Genomic DNA, 22,412 nt, shown 5'->3' with positions numbered 1-22,412 from the left:
ACTTGGCGAAACAATTTCTAAAGTTTCTATATGTTTCTCTGGCCTGACCTGATCTGTCCAGGTTAAAACTAGTATATATATGATCAGAGAAGTAATGGTTGTAATGAACCCTCCATTCGGAGATTAAGTGAGTTATTTCTCCTTGATGTCAAAGTGAGGGGAATGACTTCTTCCCTGCCTGCAGGTACGAAAGGAGGGGAGTTTCCTCTGTTCTTAATGCAGAGATCTTTACTGCAAATTGTACCAAAAAAGACTCATTTCTCGCGTTTATTCACGAGATTCCCCAGACCGTGTGCCTTTAGTTCGCAAACTTCCTCAGCATCTCTGGATGTGGCTTCACCCCCGCCATAGTCTACCAGTCCTATCGTCAATAGTTTATGACTCTCTGCTCCTCCTACTGCTAAGCCTGCTCTAGGAGGATCTCCATCCTACAGTTTTTTCCAGAAGTGCGGGTTCCGAACATGCAAGACTCGACTCGGAACTCCTCGAACGAATAACCACTCAAGATTAAAGGCATCCCGGTATTAACTCGCTAGCCATTTCGGCAAGATGTCACTCACACATACCCAGGTGAGAGAATACCTTGATCAATTCAGTGAAATTATAGTCCAAGTTGATCCAAGGACAAGTTTGTTATGAGTTTTCACATCCCGCAAGTCATTTAGCGTTCCTAGGATGCACCGCGTGGAAGAGATCTACGTTACATCCCAATATTGCTTCTAAATCTTTTCAAAATTCTCTGTTTACAAATTCTTCAATAACTGATTTCGGATCTATTTTTTTTATCTTCTTTTTATTGAGAATTAAATTGCTTTTGTTGATTATTGTTTTCTATTTATATTTCTATTAAATCATCATGGTCTGGTGTCCCTGTTACAAATTTTATTATTAAGCCTGAAAAACTAGCAAAATACGTTTAGACTTTTAAGGGGCTGTACATACATATACTATACCTATGTAGCTGACCTCGTACGGGTAAATTTTCTGGGATATAATTTCAAAACTATAATTCCGAGCAACTTGAGAATTTAGGATAATATTCTAAAAGTTCCATAGATTTAAATAAGACAATGAAAAACAGATTATTTTAAAGCAGTAAAACCCATCTATCCCTTTAATGCCAGTGAATGCCATCGATTTCGATATATAGGGTGGGCCATCTAACGTTTTAAATTCGAATTATCTATCACTGTACGGTGCGGATTTTGGTCTGGTGGAATCATCGGCCCATTTTTCTTCGAAAATTAAGAAGGAACCGTAACCATCAATGGTGAGCGATGTCGCGCAATGTTAACCGAATTTTTCTTCAAGCAAATTGAAGAGCAAGACTTGGACAACATTTAGTTCCAGCAGGACGGCGCTACGTGCCATACAGCAAACGCTACACTCAATCTTTTACGCCCTATCTTCGAAATTTAAAATTGTATATGGCCCACCCTATTTTTTTTTTTTACTTTTTGATTGGTTTTATGATTAATTTTTTTTGTAAAGATTGAATTCACGGAGCGAGTTAAATAACACGTCCGTACTCTTTGGACACTCTATATCCAATACTTTGAACACTCTATATCCAAATTTTTTTGAAGCTTTTAAGGGGTTAGGCCACTCTAAAATTTTCATTTCATTTATTTTACGCCAATCGGCACTATACATCTAATAACAATTATAATTATAAATAAGACAACAGGCTTAAACATATAAAATTAGAAATTAAACACGTAACCTAGTTCGTATGCTAGTATTTTAATAAAGCTTTTTTAACGATCCTTCTGAGGTTCTGTAGAGATCCGCTGAAGAAGTCGATGTCACCGTGCAGAGAGTTTACCAATCTACAGATTCTTTCCTTTGGGCCATTGATTACATAGTTTTTGTTCGATCTGCAAGTTTTCAGGATCCTCATCTGTCTAAGGTTAAGCTCATTTGGTACGATTTCAAAGTCTGCGAGGATTTCTGGAGCATCAATTAATCCATTGAGGATTTTGAATAAGAAGATGAGGTCTGCTACCTGCCTTCGAGATTTCAGGTCATTTATTTTCAGGATTTTTCGGACGTCTTCTGTTGAATTGACATCGTTTCTGTGTCTGTTATGAAATAGCAGCGCTTTGCAGAACTTGTGCTGGATTCTCTCTACTCTGTTGATCATTAAGTCTGTGAATGGGGAACAAATCACTGTTCCATATTCTAGAATAGGTAGCACTAATGCTGAGAATAGGAAGGTTAACGAGCAATTGTTCTCAAATTCCCTACACATCCGATTAATTAACCCTAATACTTTGTATGCCTGCGAAGTAATTCTATCGATGCGTTTCTTGAAATTTAGTCTTCTGTCAATAGTTACACCCAGGTCTCTGATGTCTTCAACTTCCGTGAGTCTTTGGTCGTTCAACGTGTAGGTTAAAGGTACCTACGTATGCGCACGGGTGAAGGACATCACTGCGCATTTTTTCACATTCAAAACAAGTTTTCTTATCTTACACCAGTTATACAGCTCATCTATATCGTTTTGTAAGATGTGAATATCAGAAACGGTGGAGATTCTACGAAAAATTTTTAAATCGTCAGGTCCAAGGTGGGATCCCTGGGGAACACCGGATGTGACATCATACTCATCTGAAATGTGTCCATCGATTCTTACTTGCAACCTTCTTCCTGTTAGGTACGATCTGATCCAGCGTAGTGCATTGCAATTCACTCCATAACTTTTTAGCTTCACCATAAGAGTCTCATGGTCCACTTTGTCGAATGCCTTGCTAAAGTCCGTATATTGAATGAACTGGAATACCACTGTCCATGGCCTTCGAGATGTAGTTGACATAGGTATATAAGTTTGTTGTAGTGGATCTGCCACCAACAAATCCATGCTGCTTAGGAGAAATGATATTTCTAAGTGATGACATCAACTGAGGCAGGACAATTTTCTCAAACAGTTTGCTAATGCAGATTGGATGCATACAGGTCTATAATTGGTGACGTCAGATCTTGGGCCGTTTTTGTGGATGGGACTGATGAACGACGATTTCCACGCCGATGGAAAGGTTCCGTGATAAAAAGACTTACTGAATATATGCGTGATAGGTTCACAGAGCCCGACAGCACAGTTGCGTAGAAATATATTAGGCAGACCATCAGGTCCTCCTCCTTTTTTGGATCCAGGGCCAACAGCTGCTTAAAAACTTCATTGAAGTTAGCATCAAATTCATTTAGCTCTACATTTCCTACATTGTCAGCAGATTGATGATGACCAACTCCGCTGGGGCTCATTGTATAGGTGTCTTTGAAGTAAGATGCGAAGATATTACTAATCTCCACACCCGAATGAGCGGTTAGGTCATTCCATGTCATGGTAACTGGGACTTCCATGTCGGTACCCCTTTTGTTCTTGACAAACCTCCAGAATTCATTTTTGTCTTCAGAGACTAGATTTTCCACTTTATTAATGTATGACTTGTAGCATATTGCACTTAATTTCTTGCATTCGAGTCTCAGGCTAAATCATCTATAATTTGACTTAGTTTTATTCCTCCTATATCTGATATGTGCAGATTTCTTCAATTTAATTTTATTTATAAGTTCTTTAGAGAACCAGCAGGAAAATTTACTTGGTTTCCTCGAATATATAGGGACGAACTGAGAAATACCTTCTTGTATTTTATTATAAAACCAACTAACCTTATCATCTACTTCTTTTATTTTGTATAGCTCAATCCAGTTAGATCTTAAAAAGAAAGCAATAAGACGCACATAGTCGGCGTTCTTAAACGAATAAGAAGGAGGATAGTTTGGTATTAGGAGATCTCCAAAGGCGGGTGCTATTTATCCACAGTCGTGAAAGCAAGAGTTTCGTTGATTGAGAGATCCAAATTACTGAAACATAAATCCAACAGTTTATTTTTATTTAAGATGTTATTGAATTGTTGACAGTCAATAAGGGCAGTGGTATCGTACAGCAGCTTCTCGCAATCAAAGCGCGGTGTACTGCTGGGTAAGTTGTAGTCTCCCACTATCATGATCCTTGAATCCGGAAATTTTTCTCTCAAATGTATTAATGTTGTGGTGGTATATATACGCACCCAATGATGATACAAGCATTATCACCTCTGATCCTTATGAAGATCTGTTCTATGTTATTGTTCCCAATGGATATAAGCTCAGCTTTAATTATTCGTTTAAAAGCAATCAGGACACCACCTCCTCTCTCGCATCCTGTCGAAGTATCTCTGTCCTTCCTTAGTGTGATATATGAGTTATCGATGAATTCGTTATTTTGAATAGATGAGTAAAGCCAGGACTCTGTGATACATATTACGTCGTGCGAACTACTTGCTGATGAGGTTAGGAACTCGCTCAGTTTTGTCCTTAGACCGCGCGTATTCTGGTAGAATACTTGTAGCTGCTTTTGATTTCCTTTCCTCGACGACTTGGCGAAAGTTTGTGTTAACAATTTTAGGCGTGCCATTCACGTATTTAATGGTTTTGTTTTTCACGCCACTTTCATTCAGCAATTTAAGTTTTTTCCTCAGTGATTGCAAATGTGAGTGCTGAGCCGGAGTGAGATCTGACTTGAAGGAGACTCGTGTGTCAGGATCAGGTTTGGATCTCAGTATACTTCTGGCATAAGTGACAGATTGTGTCTCAATCAGCAAAGGCCTAGACCGATCGGGTGTTGGACGCCCTAGCCTGCGTAGGAAATTGTTTTTTTTTTTTTCAAATGAAATATTATGACAGGGAAAAAAATCGAAATGATCCATTTTCGTTATCTAGTCGAAGGTCGCTCGTTCGGCAGGGACGCGTTTATCTCAAAACTGTTTTTTTCAATCAGGTCGGCCGGAAACATAACTCAAACAATTTACAACCGATTCACTTGAAATTTTGACAACATCTTTAGAAATACATTATCTACAGAAGTACGTAGGATTTTTTTTTTTTATCTTGCATAGTTTGTTTTTTATTAATAAATTCTCGAACAATTTTTTAGGCCAAATTGTTACTTGTCTCTTTTAAGTACGGCTATTTTGTCAAAAATGCATATATCGAAAAAATCCTACGTACTTCTGTAGCTAGTGCTATTTTCAAGCGGAAACCGTTCAACAACTTATAAAATTACAGGAGCTGTGTGTCCGGCCGTGGTTACCGAAAAAACGGAGACATCCTAGGGAGAACGCTGTGTAGCGGCCATTTTTCAATTAATTTTTCTTCAAAAATAGTTATAAGCAGTTAATTATATGTACTCGTATAAAGCAGGTTCCCCCTTAAAGAAGATTTACAAAACGTAATTTATCATCCAAATGCGTCTTTATAAATGTTATTTCTTAAAATCTTTCTTTAATTCGGAACTCATTAAAAACTTTAATAGAATTGCTTCCAACTGTATTCATTTGCAGGCTTTGTCGCATTAGTAAACAGCTGATTCGTATTGGTTTTTCGTATGTTCGAAAAGACGAAAATCCAATCAGATTCTGTGACACCATTAAAATCAGAATTGGTTCGCAATTCTGACAGCTAAGCAATTCTGTCTTGGATTCCACAACACCCCTGATAATTTTTTTTTTTGTATTATTGGGTTGACGAACATTTATTTTTAATAACAGCCTTCACTCTTTCAGGCATATAATGTAAACAATTCTTTATTACTATTTTTAAATCTGGATCATCACCACACATGCTTTATGTTTTCTTTGAGTGCGGCTAATGGGGGATTTTTTCAGGAATACACCTTCGATTTAAGGAGCGCCCAACAGTTTTCGATGGGGTTTAAGACGGGTGAATTGGCCCCCTGAGGTAATAAAATATATCGATATGCAAGTTGTGAAGGAAATCAGTTTCTCTTCACCATCGTGCATATACTACATGTGTACAGTACCTTTCCAATAAATTACGAACGAGAGCAAAAAAACAAAAATATATATATATATATATGGCGACAAAATATTGAATATGATTCAATACAAAAATATCATAATTTAAGTTTAATGTATATAGCATATAAAAAATAATTTTTTTCTAAAATTAGCCAAATATTTATGTTTTTATTAATGATTAAAGTTAGAACTATTTTCTACTTCGTTCGTAATTTATTGGACAAGTACTGTAAGTCCCGCTAATTGCAACTGTATGTTTTTTTATATATTGCACGGGGTAATATGTAGTGCACAGCCAACAAATTGTTTAGGCAGTGGAAAATTTTCAAATTGTTACACAAGGAGCGTTTTAAAGTAAACAGGCCTTTTTAAAAAAACAGAAAAAACATTTTTTCGGCAAACTCAATTTGATTTATTCAACGTGCACACACCTTTCGTAAGCCCAAATGTTCGGTCAAAATACGATAAATCGATGTTTTGGAGATGTTCAATTCCATTTCCATGAATTTTAATGAGGGTTTCGTCTGGTTTTTGATGAATTCACGCACAGTTTCGATGGAATTTCCAGTGATCACGGTTTTTGATTGACCCACATGTTGATCGTCATTTATGTATGTCCTCACGACCACTTTGAAAACGTTGAAACCACTCGTGCACTCTGCTACTGGAACGTTTCGGTAAAAGTTTTACCAATTTTAAAACAAAATTTAATTTGGCTCTTTGAAGCTCATTTTCGCACTGATAACACTGTGATAGCGTTTTTCAAAAAAAAAAAAAAAAAGACAAGACCAAATTCGACGGCTTCCCCCTATTTCGGGTCCTACGAATCGAACTGCATCATTACTTTTTTGAGTTACAATCATGGTTTCATACAAAAATTTTTGTTGAAGTTTTTCATCAAAGTGGCCCATTGTAAGAGAAAGGCACATTTTTCTTGGGTCTCTAACTTTTTTAATGTTTTTTGGTAAACTTTCTTTGGCAAAGCTACTCAGAATAAGTCCGTCTTTAAGTTCTTAGATGACTGTAAACCCCAAAATCAATGTTTTTTGTGTCCTTATAGCCAATATGTCGAAAAAACTTAAGCCAAGACAACGTTCTGAGCAAACTAACCATTAGAAAAAAACTTAACAAAATTTGTATTTTTTTAAAAACCAATGCTCAAGGGGGGCGGCGACTTGGTGAAATCTTTCTCCATGCTCATCGGATTCAGTCGGAACTTGCTGCTCAAAATGGTCCTTGTGATGGTGAAGGAAATGAATTTTTAAGGACATATTCACACCTATTTCTTCAAAAGCGTCTACCATGTCATCCACATATTTTTTCCAATCTTCAGACCGGTACACTCCTAAGCAATGGTTTATAATGGTCATAAAGGAGTTCCAGGCAATTTTTTCATTTGGCCTTAGAAGTTCTCCGAATTTTGTCTTCATAAGTTTTCTTATATCGGGGGAACACCTGAAAATAATGTATCAACATGACATTCGTTCTATTAAAAGACTTAAAATACCTTCTTTTATTTTCGCAACACTTAGTCTTGGAAATATTTCTGTGAGACATTTAAAAGCTTCGGCATCTCGATTTATTGCTTTTATGAAATTTTTGACAATTCCCAATTCTATGTGCAGTGGTGGTAGCAAAATGTTATTAGCTGGTATCAGCGGAATATGGATAACATTTGCCACATTTAAATGAAATTCTGTGCGAAGCTTCCCATCACGCATTCTATATTGGTTTCCGCGGTACCTTGTGTCCCAATGACAAATGAAGCACATATTTTTTGTGTATCCTGTCTGCAAACCAGTAAGCAAGGCGATAACTTTTAAATCCGCACATATCTTCCATTGATTCTGCTGATACTGAACTCTGTCCAAAATTAATTTCATTGCTTCGTATGTTTCCTTAGTTGGCACCCAATCTACGTCTCCTATAACGGGCAAATCGAAATATTCCTCGCCGGCAGTTCCCGAAGATATTTTGCGTCTACTCCGAGGGCTTGTAAATTTTCCACATACGTAGCAGAACTACGATAGGCCAATTGGACACTTATTCATTTTAATTTATTTTTATACCCTGAACAGGGTATATTAAGTTTGTCACGATGTTTGTAACACCCAGAAGGAAGGGTCGGAGACCCTATAAAGTATATATATAAATGATCAGTATGTCGAGCTGAGTCGATTTAGCCATGTCCGTCTGTCTGTCCGTCTGTCTATCTGTATATATACAAACTAGTCCCTCAGTTTTTAAGATATCGTTTTGAAATTTTGCAAACGTCATTTTCTCTTCAAGAGGCTGCTCATTTGTCGGAACTGCCGATATCGGACCACTATAACATATAGCTGTCATACAAACTAAACGATCGGAATCAAGTTCTTGAATGGAAAACTTTCACATTTGACCAGAAATATTCACGAAATTTGGTATATACATATTAATTTTTAAGGCAACAATGTAATCTCCAAAAGAATTGTTCAGAACGGATTACTATAGCATGTAGCTTCCATACAAACTGAACGTTGGGTATTATTATTATTACAAAATGACTGGCTATCGTCCCTATAATTTTTTAATGGCAAAAATTATGTTAAAAAACATACGGAAAAACTAAAAAAAAGTTAATTACATTTTTATTTATCAATATATTTAAGGCAACAATGTAATCTCCGAAGAAATTGTTCAGATCAGTTAACTATAGCATATAGCTGCCATATAAAGTGAATGATCGGAATCAAGTTCTTGTATGGACAACTTTCACATTTGACAAGAAATATTCACGAAATTTGGTATATACATATTAATTTTTAAGGCAACAATGTAATCTCCAAAAAAATTATTCAGAACGGATTACTATAGTATGTAGCTTCCATACAAACTGAACGTTGGGTATTATTATTATTACAAAATGACTGGCTATCGTCCCTATAATTTTTTAATGGCAAAAATTATGTTAAAAAACATACGGAAAAACTAAAAAAAAAGTTAATTACATTTTTATTTATCAACATTTTTTCATGATTCTAGTAGAGACGATAACCATTCACGTATTTTTTAAGAATAAATTGGGTTTTTGTGTGAAATCGTGTCCGCCAGTGAAAAAACGCATCTCATTCACCCAACCATTTCTCCGACAGATGTCATCAAAAAATTTCGAAATTTTGATGATTGAATTGATTTTCTCTTTATACGCAATATATTAAATTAACCTTTGGCTAAATTTATTTCATTATCTCATTTGAGTTAGTTATATCTACTGATTTTAATATATAAATCTATGACCTATAATATAATAGGGGTATTCTCTTGCTCTTGCAAAACCCGGTGCACGGTGCAAGCATTGCAGATTTACAACGGCACAACAACAAACACACGCAGAAAAATATTTGCAAGGGCTGTGAAATATGTCAGACCAAAACCCATGTATATTAGCGTGCAATGTCACGCAAAAATAAAATTGCAACCCTGTTGTAGTTGCCATTTTACATAAAGACATATTGCGTCGTTAAATTGTTGAGAAATGTAAATTTTAATTATATTTTATAATTTCTATATAAATTATAAAGTTTTGCTACAGTTTTTTTTGTTAAAAATGTATGCAGAAGGTGCGCCAATTCACAATAGCCATGCACAATAGTAATTTACAATAAATTGACTGAATCAGTCGCTCATATATCACTAGATTCTGCAATGGGTGCTCTCGTGCCCTTGTATATTTCGGTGTAGTATTTTTGCAATCTGCAATCTTGCAAGAGCAAGAGAATACCCCTAATGTACTAAAATCTCAAATATGATTGTATCTCGATCACGGTTTCGTCAAATAGTGTAAATGGGGATACAATTTATTGTGGAGCACACACCACTAGAGTTCAACGATTTGTATGGTACCGCGCGAGTTTTTAAAATAAAAATGCTCGAGTACTTCAGGAGTACAATAATTTAATTTAACTTTTAATATCAACTTCAGATAGTATAGTTTCGAATAGTCACCTTAAATACAATTTACGGAGGGGTTGCAGGGGTCGCTCAGGATCGTTGAGCAACCAAATCAGTAAGTAGTGTTCCCAGGTATGACGGTAGGACGGCTTTGCTCATTTAACCAATGACTGTTGAGTTCTTACGCAACATTCATAAAGTTCTTTCCACCGGTGAAAGTATTTCCCCGTCTTTGAGGTTACATGTTGCCAGATTAAAAAATCTTAGCCTTTCCATACTAGATTTTAATACTAAGTGTCTTTAATGTTTTTTGTTTTGTTAAATATACAAACAATTACTTTTAAACTTTATTAAAACAATGAAATAATTATTATTCATTGAAATTTTCTAAATTTATATTTAAATCAATAAATAATTGTTTATTTTCTAGAAATTTTCCACACATCCAGAGAAGTAGAGGAGGATCTCTTTAAACATAAAACTTTAAAATGTGTTTTGTGGTGCAACGACAATAAATCTAAACTTCGGAAAATAAATTCTAATATGGAATTCAGTTTACGCGTTCAAGAATTTATTGAACTTGTTCGGAGTGATAACCGAGTTGAAGCAGTTAAATATGCAAGGAAATATTTTCAAAGTTTTGAAAAAACACAACTAAGGAAAATATGCAAGTGCATGGCTTTATTGGCGTATCAACCAAATACAGGTATGCTATTGAATTCTTAAATGTGTAGTCGCAGATAGAAAACTTCAATATGAAATCGGTCCTAGATACTAATGATCTCATATAATTTTCGTTATTTGAGAGCTCTAAATCTATTTATAATGGACAATTATTCGCAATCCAGAATTTTTAAAAGCTTTCCGATATCCGAAAAAATTGTATTTTTTTCCTTGAAAATGAGTCAGCTGATGAATAGTTTGAAAATAGAGTTGATAATTTTATGAAAAATACGAACAAAAGAGTCATTTTTATATGAGTTTTCAAAACCCCGTACAACGTATTAGCTAAACGCAAACCAAGTATTAAATTGCATAAAATATACATATATACCTTCTAAATTAAATTCCATTTCATCAACAGTCGTGTTTTCCTCTCCAAACCTTGTTAAATCACTATTTAAATTGTATTTTTTATTTAAATTGAAAACATAAAAATGATAACACTGTATCACTTCGATTAAACTTGTTGTACCTAACCGTATTAGAATATTTTGCTCAATTCGTACTTAAAGTTGTGACATATCAGGGGTTGTTATAATCAGAGTACTGTCAATTATTTGATTGTTTACATTGACTTTTGTCCACCTACTATGATCCAGGCGAATCACTGTGCCGCCGGGGGAAGCAGAGGAAGAGGAAGACCTCCACTCCGTTGGAAGGAATAGATGGAGAAGGACCTGGCTACGCTTGGAATATCCAATTGGCGCTACGTAGCGAAAAGAAGAAACGACTGGCGCGCTGTTGTTAACTCGGCTATAATCGCGTAAGCGGTGTCTACGCCAGTAAAGAAGAACAAGATTTTGTAGTTGAGTCTCGCATCAATCGTTACACCAAGGTATTTTACAGCGAATTGTGTTGTAATGTTGTGCCCGTCTATGTTAAGCGAAATGATTTCCAGTTTTTTTCTGCTAGTTATAAGCAGTGCTTCCGTTTTGTGGCCGGCAAGTTCTAGTTTTACACTCGTTAGCCACTGCTTTATCTTCAGTACAGTATCACTACAAATACTTTGTATTTGATGGAGCTCCTTAGCTACTATTGTCACAGCAATATCATCTGCGTATCAAATTATTTGCACTTCTTTCGTTAGAGGGAGGCACAATATTCCATCATATAGTGTATTCCAAAGGAGTGGGCCTAGCGCAGATCCATGTTGCACACCACCCGTTACCCTATACTTTTTGGGTCCTTCGTCAGTGTCGTAGAGCAGGATCCTATCGGCCAAGTAGCTTTGTATGATGTACAGCAAATAGTTTGGTGTTTTTTGAGCACTAATGCGCGCATTATATGGATCCAATCGGCCAAGTTAAACGCGTTTCTCACATCAAATGTGACGACCGCACAATATTCTTTTGTCCCATACATCCACCTGTCTCTTCAATAGCCTTTTCTGCTAAGTATACCTGTAACTTTGTTGATTGCATCAAGAGATGAACGATTTCTACGAAAGCCATATTGGTTATCAGAGAGACCACCATCTTCTTCTAAATGATTTTCTAGACGGGTACAGATTATCCGCTCCAGGATTTTGCCCATCGTATCGATCATACAGAGCGGTCGATAGGAGCTTGGTTTTCCTGCCGGCTTGTTTGGTTTCTGTAGGAGTACCAGCCGTTGTACTTTACAAATTTTTGAAAACACTCCTTCACGAAAGCAACGTGTGTACAAACCCGAAAAGGCTGTGGATGATAGCTGATCGCAATTTTAAGAGTCCTATTCGGAATACCATCTAATCGAAGCGCTCAGCAGCTTGAACAACTTCCTACTCGGTGATTTCTGGCGCATCTACGACTTCTTTGCGATAAAAATTTCCATCTTCTTGGTTTTGTTGTAGGAATAGAGTTTCTACAACATTTTGTCAGTAATGAGGGGCATGTAGGCGCTTGACATTTGCCATCTTTAATCCTTGACACTACAATCCTGTACGCTGCTCCCAACGGATTTTCGTCCACTTTTTCGCATAATTTTTTGAAACATGTCAATTTGCTCTTTTTAATGCCTTTTTTAGGTCGTTGCGTTTCTTTTTGAATGCTTCTCGCAGGCTGTCACAATCTAAGCTGCCTATGCTTCATCATCACAGGCTTTGCTAATGTGTTGTTCCAGCACTTTAGTCTGTCACTTCCGTTTATGTTTTCATCCAGTATTAATTTAAAAAGTTCCTCATTTCGATTCTCCACCCCTTGGACTGCACCTTTTGGTGGCAAAAGCCAAATGGTCACTTTGGGTATATATGTATGTCTCATATCCGGCAGTCTAAGTATCGATATCCAGCAGGGTGCTATGGCAAAATCGATAATGGCGCTACGCTCATTCTTCTCAAAGGTGTTTTGTCTTCCTGTATTAAGCAGTACTACGTCTAGAACAGCAAATGCTTTAAGTAATGCGCTACATCTCAAATTTGTATTTTTGCTGCTCCATTCTAGCGCCCAGGCATTAAAGCCACCTGCAATTATATTTGGTATAGTTGTCATCGCATCTTTTACCAAATTGTCAAGTATTTTTTCATATTGAGCATGTGGTATACTTGGCGGTATATAGCAGCTGTAGAAATAAATCCCCCATATTTTGGCTCTTGTATAGTATGCCTTGTCAATTAATGGTTTGTCTTGTATCATCTTATCTCTGCAAGCCCATATTGCAACCTTTTTTGTGGTGTCGGAAATCCACTTTTCAGAGTCTTTGTTTTAATACTGTTCACAGATTAATGCAACGTCTATTTTATTTTCGTATATGTTTTGCGTCAAGAGATCTTGGGCCGCTTCGAAGTGGTTCAAGTTTATTTGTAGTATTTTCACCTTCTGGGTTTTTTGAGTGCTGTTGTATATATGGGGTATTTCCGGCTTCCTATATGATGGTCTATGTTTGTACTTACCGTGAGTTTACATGCCTTGCAAGAAGGATTGTTAACACAATTGTCTCTCCGCATTTAATACAGCACTTGCTCCTGTCTTCTGAATTGCTGCATGTTTTCGCCACATGTCCATACTCTAGACATCTGAAACATTTCTTCAGTTGCGCTTTTTCCCAGATTCTGCAGATTTTCCAGCCGATTTTAATCTTTTGTGCTGCCAGTAGGTGCTTTGCTTCCTGCGCATGAAGGCTTATGATTGCTTTTTGAGTGCATATGCTGGTCTGAAGCTTTTAATACACTCTTCACTAAATAGACGAAGCTCTTCAAATTCTGAACGAATTGATTGTGCTATATCCTCTTTCGTCGTTATATCGTCCAAGTCACGCACTTCAACTGTAGTTTCTTATGTTAGAGATCTTATTTGTGCCTGATCTCCTAGTATCTTCACTATCTCCTCTCTATATTCCTTAGTTTTTCCTGTCTGCGCTTTCCTTAGCTCGAACAGAATCTATACTTTAGCTGTCTTTTTAATAACTTGACACATTTTCGCCAAGGACTTGCAGATTTTCATTCTGTTTAACCGCCCGAAGTATATCTGCGTAAAACATGTCTCCGGATTTTGCGATGACAATTACTTCCGGTCGTAGGCGTGGTACGGTGTTTTCCTTTTTCTTCATTTTATTTTTTTGGGCTTTACTTGGTATCGTGATCCAAGGATCTTCCCTTGTCGAGTTCTTTTCTCCTCCCCCGCGATATGTGCATTCTCCTGCTTTCATAATTAGTTCGTCATGGGATGTCTTAGTCCGGTTTGGTGGGGTTCGTCGTTTTATCTGCTTGTCATCACGTGGTAGTTTCGGTGTGACTTCAGCAGTTGTCTGTTCCATAGCTACGCTTCTACCTATATTAGCTTCCCGTTGTCTAATATGGTCATCTTGTGCACGGGTGTAGAGCTTCGATATTTTGCTAAGCAGTTACATCATGGGATTGCTGATAGAGCGCTGTGGCGGACGCATCATACCCGTTAGCTTTTGTATCATATCTCCAAGTTTATACATATTGTATGATCACGTTGCGACTGTGCTTCATTCAATATCGGTGCGTTCTCGTGAAGCGTTGGAAGTGACGATTTCGACCTCACTGGTCTTTGTGCGGGGAGCACCTTCACTGGCGATCTAGCCAAACGCGAAGCTTTTTAAAAGGGTCTACTCCTGAAATCGTAAATTGACTGGTGACACCGCTAAATTTGTTGCTCCTATTGTTGTTGTTGTTGTGTGTTTTTTCATTGATTGTCTCCATTTATCACTTTGACCAGCGCATCGTGTGCAGGGGGCGGGCCGAAATAGATAGGAACGGGTGTACCCTCGGGGGCTATGCCCCTCCCCAGTTCCCTAAGGCCTGTCCTACGCTTTACCGGTTCCGGAAAACTCGGACGAATCGGCGTTCGCCCGGAGCAACGCAGTCTACTAGTTCTGCGCCCAATGTACACTTCCTGACCAGGGCCCGAAGGGGCTGGTTACTGATTCACATCGTGGCTGACACCACTGGTGATGCTTCAAAGGACTCGCAGTGCGCCTCGGTATGGACCGGTCTTATTTACAGCCGCCCATAACATGGCGAATAGACGCTGACCAGGAAGCCGCCATGAGTCCGTCATGACTGGATTTTGATCGGTAACCTATATTAGAGAGGCGGTAACTATTCGCTTCTGTCACAGGAGTGTTATCAGCTTGGCTGGATTTTATACCGCATCCTCCACTCCTACCGCTCATCGTCGGCGATGGCTTATTCGCTGGCTTAACTTATTTCGCAACTAACCTGGTACTACAGGAGCTCAGCTGGAATGCCTGATCCCGCAGGATCCATGACCTACCAACGGGTCCAAGACGACCAGCGGGAATGGTATGTACAACGAGCAGCGCGCACATGTTATTCCTGATAAGTGATAATATGATTTGTATTCGCGAAAGCCAACATAAACACATATCGTCATGATGCATGTGAATGTAAGTTTTGAATGATAAAATATACGATTTATGTACATTTATCACTATTGTAATATATTTAATTTTTTTAATATATTTGTGGCAACAAATAATAACGGCTGAAGTCGACATAAGTGCTTTTTGATTTTATTACATATTTTAATTCTCCTCTTCATGTTCTAGCACTCACCCAAATTTCAATTACAAAATGATATTTTTGATGAAATTTTTGGAAAATAATACATTAGTCACAACATCTTAATTCCACTTAATTTTTTTTAAAGGTAGTTTAATCAATATTAAAATGTTTGTGCATTAAAACTTATACACACTTAAGTTGAATAACTAACAGGCGATTCAAATTATAGCTCATAAAAAAACAACTTATATTTAACTAAGCTCTTATATTACAACGACGTGGTTTCATTTTGTCTACTTAAGGGGGTTCTAGAAATTTGAAAAAATCGGAAAATTTTTTTTTCATATTTCGATAGTTTTGATATTCAAAAATATCTCCCTAAAAGTATTTTTCAAAACTCAAATTATTTTCAAAGTTATAGCCATTTTAGCCAACACTTCTGACATGATTTCTCAAGTTCTAATGAACCGATTAACTTGAAATTTGGTGTGGGCCTTCTTTATATATCTCTCTATGGTTGGAACTAGGATTATTAAAAAATTTTGATTTTTACTATTTTTAAAATATTTTGATCTTTGCCAAAAAACGGGCAAAAAATTCAAACAGTCGCCATTTACTGAAAATTTTTTTTTTTATTTATCCTAGTTCAGACGATAGCGGCATTTGTACTGATTAAACATTTTTTTTTCTTTTTTTTCCGATCACCCGAAGTGTTGAATCGTGTCAGGAAGGGCGCACCCTTATTTTCAACCCCCGCCACGCCACCACACCGCAATTAATCAAATTATCACAAAATTTTTTTTTAATTTTTTTTGTATTATTAAAATATCAATAAATATCTGATAAAAAATTGGATAGTAAAAATGTTCTTAGTTTTTTTTTATTGGACTTTAAAAAATGTCGTTAAATAGCATTTCTAGACTAGAATACCCCCTTAAGTGAACATACGTTCTTATAACAAAATTTTATTTTTACGATATTTGAAATCTTCATTTTTGCAAAACATCTTAACTCTACTAAGGCTATTATGTTAAAGTGCCGTTGAAATATAACAGTACTTTAACTGCATGTAGGTTGTTTTTAGTGTGTGCTTACGGAATTTTTTTGCAAACATATGTAAGTTGTTGTGTTCAGTTTGTAGACAGTGCTGGCGCGAGTAGTGTCGTAGAAAAATGGATAATAATATTTTTAACGAAAGTGTTTCTTCAGAGTTATTGAATGCTTTATTAAGTGATAATACGTGTGCTGATAATAATACTGAAATACAAGTTGTATTTAACCCCATCAAGCGTTGCGAATAATGCAGTATCGTCAAGGAAACTTGCAAAGCAGCTGAGAAACGAGGGAAAATCTTACATTTCAAAGTCCGGCAAATTACTTTCCGCCCGGGTATTGCGTAAATTGGCAACGCCGGCTTGGAACTCACTATACCACTTGTAAACATTTTTTTAGACATAGCCTCATCACCAAAGGCTTTCTGCATTATCCTCAACGTATACGCAGTAGAAAATTGATTGCGTATACAAAATTTAATGCAAATTTTTTGCTCAACAAATTTCGACATCGCAAAAAACGAAAAACTCACTTTTAGCAGCTCACAAAACGATGAATATTTTGACATGACATTTGACATAAATGTGACTAACAGTACTACCAACCTAAATAAAAATATAAGCAAAAGAGCTAACATACGTCTGTAACAGCAATATATAATTCTAAGCATATTTTTTATTCCATGTTCAGCTCTATTCAAGCGCAACTGTTAAGATTTCTCCTGCCGAGCTGGCAGTGGTGAAACTCCCTCATCTCGACCGAGTTAGCCAAAAATATTTTTACGATCTCCGCACCGCGAACCTTCTCTATGATAAACGTTCTCTTATATTGTATTCCATAAGCCAGGGATGGGCACATTTTTAGCCCGCAAAGTTAGCAAAGTGCGCACGGGTGCTAGATGAGGGGAATATCAGTTTACGGAGAGAAGGGCATAACAAGTTGAGAAAAGTTGCGAAAAAAAATCAATTACATTCCTCCGTAACTTGACGTTCATCGCAGAGTGGTTGCGACAATACTGACATTGTACACAAATTTGAGAATGGAAGTTTACTTCATATCGGAATTGTACAGTTGTGTGAACAAAAAGAGGTAAACATAATTTGCACGTTTTAGAGATGTTTGGATGCTGGAAATTCTAATCACTGTTAGGAAAAAATATATATATGTTATACTTGTATCTAAAAACAATTTTATTTAATAAGAAAACAGCATATTTTAAAACTCCACAACACCTTATGGTTGTTCCTATTTTGTTCACACCACTATACATGTGATAGATCAGTCAATGGTGGTGATGCCAGTTGTAAAAATCCATTTTAGTTACAATTGGGAAAACTTTTATCAAGTTGTGGGCTTTTATACGTACATATGCATATCTGCATATACATATGTATGTATAAAAAAAGATACTTATGACTATTATATATATTGTGTTTAAACATATTGCAATTCCATTTAATGAAAATGCTTATATAAATACTAGAGGACCCGCTTACGTTTTACTGTGGCTGATACATAGATAGTACTACTAATACCATCTATATGATTTCTATTAGTTAGATTATAAGCATTAGTTAAGGAATAATCGCATTTTTGATGAAGCAACAAAAATGAATCAAAAAGCATTTCGTGCGTTAAGAAAGAATTGGTTTTTGGGGTAAAAATACTACTGAATTTGGGCTGTGCATCAGTGAAATCAATCGAGTCCAATCGATTGTCAGCCTGGTGGACTGCATATTAAGAAACGGTTCTCAAGCGTGGAGACAAAAAAATCGGCTGGTAAGGTTATGGCATCAGTCTTTTGGGATGCCCGTGGTATATTATTCATCGAATGATAAATGAGCTAGTTTTAATTCATTGCATTGTGTATTTGATTGCAGTTCTATTCTACCATTCCCAATATTTATAAATTTTATTATTTTTCAGGAAGGATCAGTTTGAAATTGTACGCATATATGTATTCATCGTTCCCGTTTAAATATTGTATTGCTCTGTGCAATGCTTCGAAAAGATTTCCGTATATCTCAAATTTTTTATCAACACTTCAGTTATGCCGTTATTTTTTTACGCCAGACCTTTTGCAATTATAAATTGCCTGTCAAGATACCCCCTCCAATAGTTAGCAGGTATGAAAAAAAATGTTATAGCTACCCATAGATGTATTGAATCACCCAATTTATTACTTAAAAACGAACAACTCTGTCCACAATATAAAAACTTGATCCACAGATGTCGCCTTTTACTTTGGCATCGTTTTCTTTAATGCACGTTTACGCCAATTTAAGGTTTGAATATTGGATACTGCGATGGTAGCGCCATCTATCGGTCAAACATTCCAAAATTAACAATTGATTAAAAATGAAAAAATAATTTAAAAAACATTTTCCAGTGGACCAAATTGTAAATCTAAACCCTTCTCGAATCTCCTTGAACTTACACACAAAATTTCATCAAAATCGGTTCATCCGTTTAGGAGCGGTTCAAATGCAAACACACGGTCAGAAGATTTATATATATAAAGATATTTTGTTGTTGTTGTTGTTGTTTTATCAAAATATTCAAAGATTTAAGTTTTTTTCTATAATTGTTTTGTTAAATTTTAAAAATCTAAGTTGCCTCTGGGAATGTATTAAAATAATAAAATGCGCTATAGAAAGGGAACACATATTTTCAAAAATAATAGAAATCATCAAATAAAAATATATTTGGGCGGTATGGCATTATTGATTGAGAGTGGCTAAGCACACAAATAGAATACAAACTCTAATGGCATAAACATCTTCTCACTTCGCTACGAGCGGCAAGCGTTTTGTTCTCGTTTTCATTCGAACGATCTAAGTTTTCAATTATAATTTTTCATAATATAAAATATCAAAACTGAAATCAAACTATTAAAATTAGTTTATATATTTGTAAATAATAGCATTCGATTCTGAATTTGAGTTATTTTAAGAAAATTTCAAATATATTGAAGACAATTTTTATAATTACTACACTATATCGAGCCTGCCAACCCTGCGGAAAACGTAATGTCGTTGGATTTTCTACGATTGGCGGGTGGTAGAAGGGTTGTTGGGTAATTATTTACATTGCGCTCTCATAAGATTCATTTGGTCATATGTGTTTAAAGAAACAGTGGTTCATAAATTGAAGTTATTACTGAAATTACTTTTTATAGGGAAGTTTAAAGAAATAACCTGGTTTGAAACTTTTTGCTTCGAAAATTATAACTAAAATAAGAAGTAGGTTATCTGATTTAAATTTTGGCACAATAATGCGTGTAGCTATAGCAAATGAGATTAAACCAAACATATAATTTATTATTTCAAATAAACAAAAAAATGATTACTAAAATCAAATATTTATTATACTTTTTGTTATTTGTCTTACATTTTATAAATTTATAGTAGTTACAAAGAAATTTAAAATTGTTAGGCAATTTTATAATTATTACCCACAATGCAACTTCCCATATATGCGTGCGCTCTCATTTGTAAACATGGTGTGAGAAAATACGTTGCTCTCATTTGTAAATATGGAGTGGTAAAATACGTTGCGCTCACTTCCCTCCATGGATAAATTGATACGAAACTCTTTGATTCGAGAGAGCGCTGTCAAAGTCCACATTTTTTATAACATTTGCCAATGATGCCACTATGGAAGAAATGTGTTAGGGAATTTTTAGTAAATGTTTTGGGAGTTTGTAATTTCCACACCACCGCTGAGGTATACAAAAGGCGCGTTATCGAAGTTAGTTTTGGGTGCTCGATTCCCCTATAGGCCTATATCACCCATATAGGTACAAAATAAAATCACAAAAATAACAATATTTGTAACCAATTAATATGAATATAAAATAAGAAAATAAATAAAATGAGTACGCATTATTTACATATGTACATATATACACACTAACCTACACCCAGTTTTCAGGGGTAGAATTAGAAATAGAATTAGAATTATTAACTGAGGTAATGCACCGCGACCTAGGGTCTATTGTGCCCTCTCCTATATCACATGACCTCACAGAGCCCCAGCAGCCTGAACAGTTCCAGCAGTTTGCCGGGCTCAAGCGAGGTGATGTGATCCCTGCTGATATACACGGAATCCAGGGCCTTAAGCCTTTTCCCACAGATTGCTGTGCAATCCTGGATAAGGTGTGCTGGTGTCTCCTGTTCCAGGTCGCAGAACCGGCAGTTGGCACAGGAGACCATGCCCATGTTGAACAGGTGCTTCCTGAGCTTACAGTGCCCTGTGTATATTGCGACGAGGAGACGGAATTTCTCACGGGCTAGGTTAATTAATTCTTTAAACCTGGAGAGATTATACCCTTCCAGGAGCAGCTTAGCGTGGCGCATACCAGCTGCCTGCCGCCAGTGCCGCTCTCTATCCTCTCTTTCCTCCGTGCGGAGCAGCTCCTTAAGAGTGTGGGGTCCTACCGCTATATATGGCTCTGGTCCCAATATCTTGGATGCTGCTGCCGTGCGGGCCAGCTCGTCGGCCTTCTCATTACCTTCTACTCCCTTGTGCCCTGGTACCCAGATTAGGTGTACCCGATTGCACAGGGACAGGCGGTTTAGCCTTTCTATACATTCCTCGACTAAAAGCGATTTGGTCTCGTATGATAGGATCGTTTTTAGTGCCGCTTTACTATCACTGAGAATAGCTATGCGCTGGTTGCGATAGTTGCGGCTGAGGTTGACTTCCGCGCACTGACTGATGGAAAACTTCAGCCTGGAAGATACTTGGGAAGCAGCCCATAGGTATGGACAGCTTAGTACGCGGTCCCGCAATACCTGCCCCAATACTTTCCGGTGTTTTTGAGCCATCAGTGTACCACTTAATTGTATTGTCTTCCAGCAGCTTTTCCAGAATGGAATCATTCCACTCCATCTTGCTGCCTAGAGTTACTATAAAATTCTTTTTGAGGTTTATTTTCTTATTTGTGCCATCTCGCGGGAGGAGGGCTAGCGGTGTGCTTTCCGCTAGGGCGTCCATCTGTTTAGAGGACATGATCTTCCCTCTTCCACAGCCTTCTGCTGACATTAGCTGCTATCTTGATCACCTGATGAAGCGGTGTTAGCTCTAGCAAGACTTCCAGTGCCACCGTGGGACATATGCGCATTGCCCCCGAAGCACCTATCACCGAAGACTGCGCAGCTTTGGTGGCCCAGGCAACCGCTCCATAAGTGACGATGGGCCTTACTATCATGGTATACAGCCATCTGATGATGCTTGGCTTGCATCCCCATGATCGGCCGGCCAGGCGTCTACAAATCATAAGCGCTCTAGTTGCCTTGGATAAAGTTAAGTCCAAATGTGAGTCTAAGGTGAGGCCAAGGAATTTGACCTCCTTAGACATTTCCATCTCTGTGCCTCCGATTGTAAGGGATCTCAGGCCCGGAAGAGATCTCCGCTTAGTAAATGGGATCACGGTGGTCTTTGCTGGGTTGATGTTAAGCCCTACCGTGTTGCACCATCCTTTTGCCAAGTTTAGGTCCCTTTGAACAATGTCACAGAGAGTGTTCACAAATCTGCCTCTCGCCATTATGACGATGTCGTCCGCGTACCCTAGGCAGCGGATTCCATTGCTTGTGAGTAGCTCGAGTAATTCGTCTACTATCAGCCCCTCGTGATGACAAGACGAATCTTACTTTCTCCCACTGTTGTTTCTGCTACCCTAGTGCGCAGAAGGTTTTCAATCCATCTGCGTATCGGGAGGAGTACACTCCTTCTCTCGAGTGCCTTGATCACGCTGGTGTGAGACGCATTGTGAAAGGCACCCTCAATGTCAAGGAAGGCGCAGATCGCTACCTCGCCATTGACCAGCGAATCCTGCAGGTCAGACGTTAGTTGGTACCAGAGATGTACACGAGTTG

The 22,412-nt window shown here is 37.2% G+C and overlaps 1 protein-coding gene across 2 annotated transcripts in view; it reads left to right on the top strand.

Annotated features, from left to right (window-relative positions):
* The window catches only part of LOC105226842 (E3 ubiquitin-protein transferase MAEA), a 133,485-nt gene that overhangs the window by 40,979 nt on the left and 70,094 nt on the right, over nucleotides 1-22,412 (top strand). For both annotated transcript variants that reach the window (XM_049450116.1, XM_049450115.1), the window contains exon 3: nucleotides 10,219-10,494. In XM_049450116.1, coding sequence (XP_049306073.1) covers nucleotides 10,219-10,494 — 276 coding nt within the window. The remainder of the gene's footprint in view (nucleotides 1-10,218; nucleotides 10,495-22,412) is intronic.

The sequence above is a fragment of the Bactrocera dorsalis genome, chromosome 2 (genome assembly GCF_023373825.1).
Source record: "Bactrocera dorsalis isolate Fly_Bdor chromosome 2, ASM2337382v1, whole genome shotgun sequence".
Lineage (NCBI taxonomy): Eukaryota > Metazoa > Arthropoda > Insecta > Diptera > Tephritidae > Bactrocera > Bactrocera dorsalis.
The sequence above is the reverse complement of the archived record's forward strand: the minus strand, read 5'-3'. Positions and strand labels throughout refer to the sequence as shown.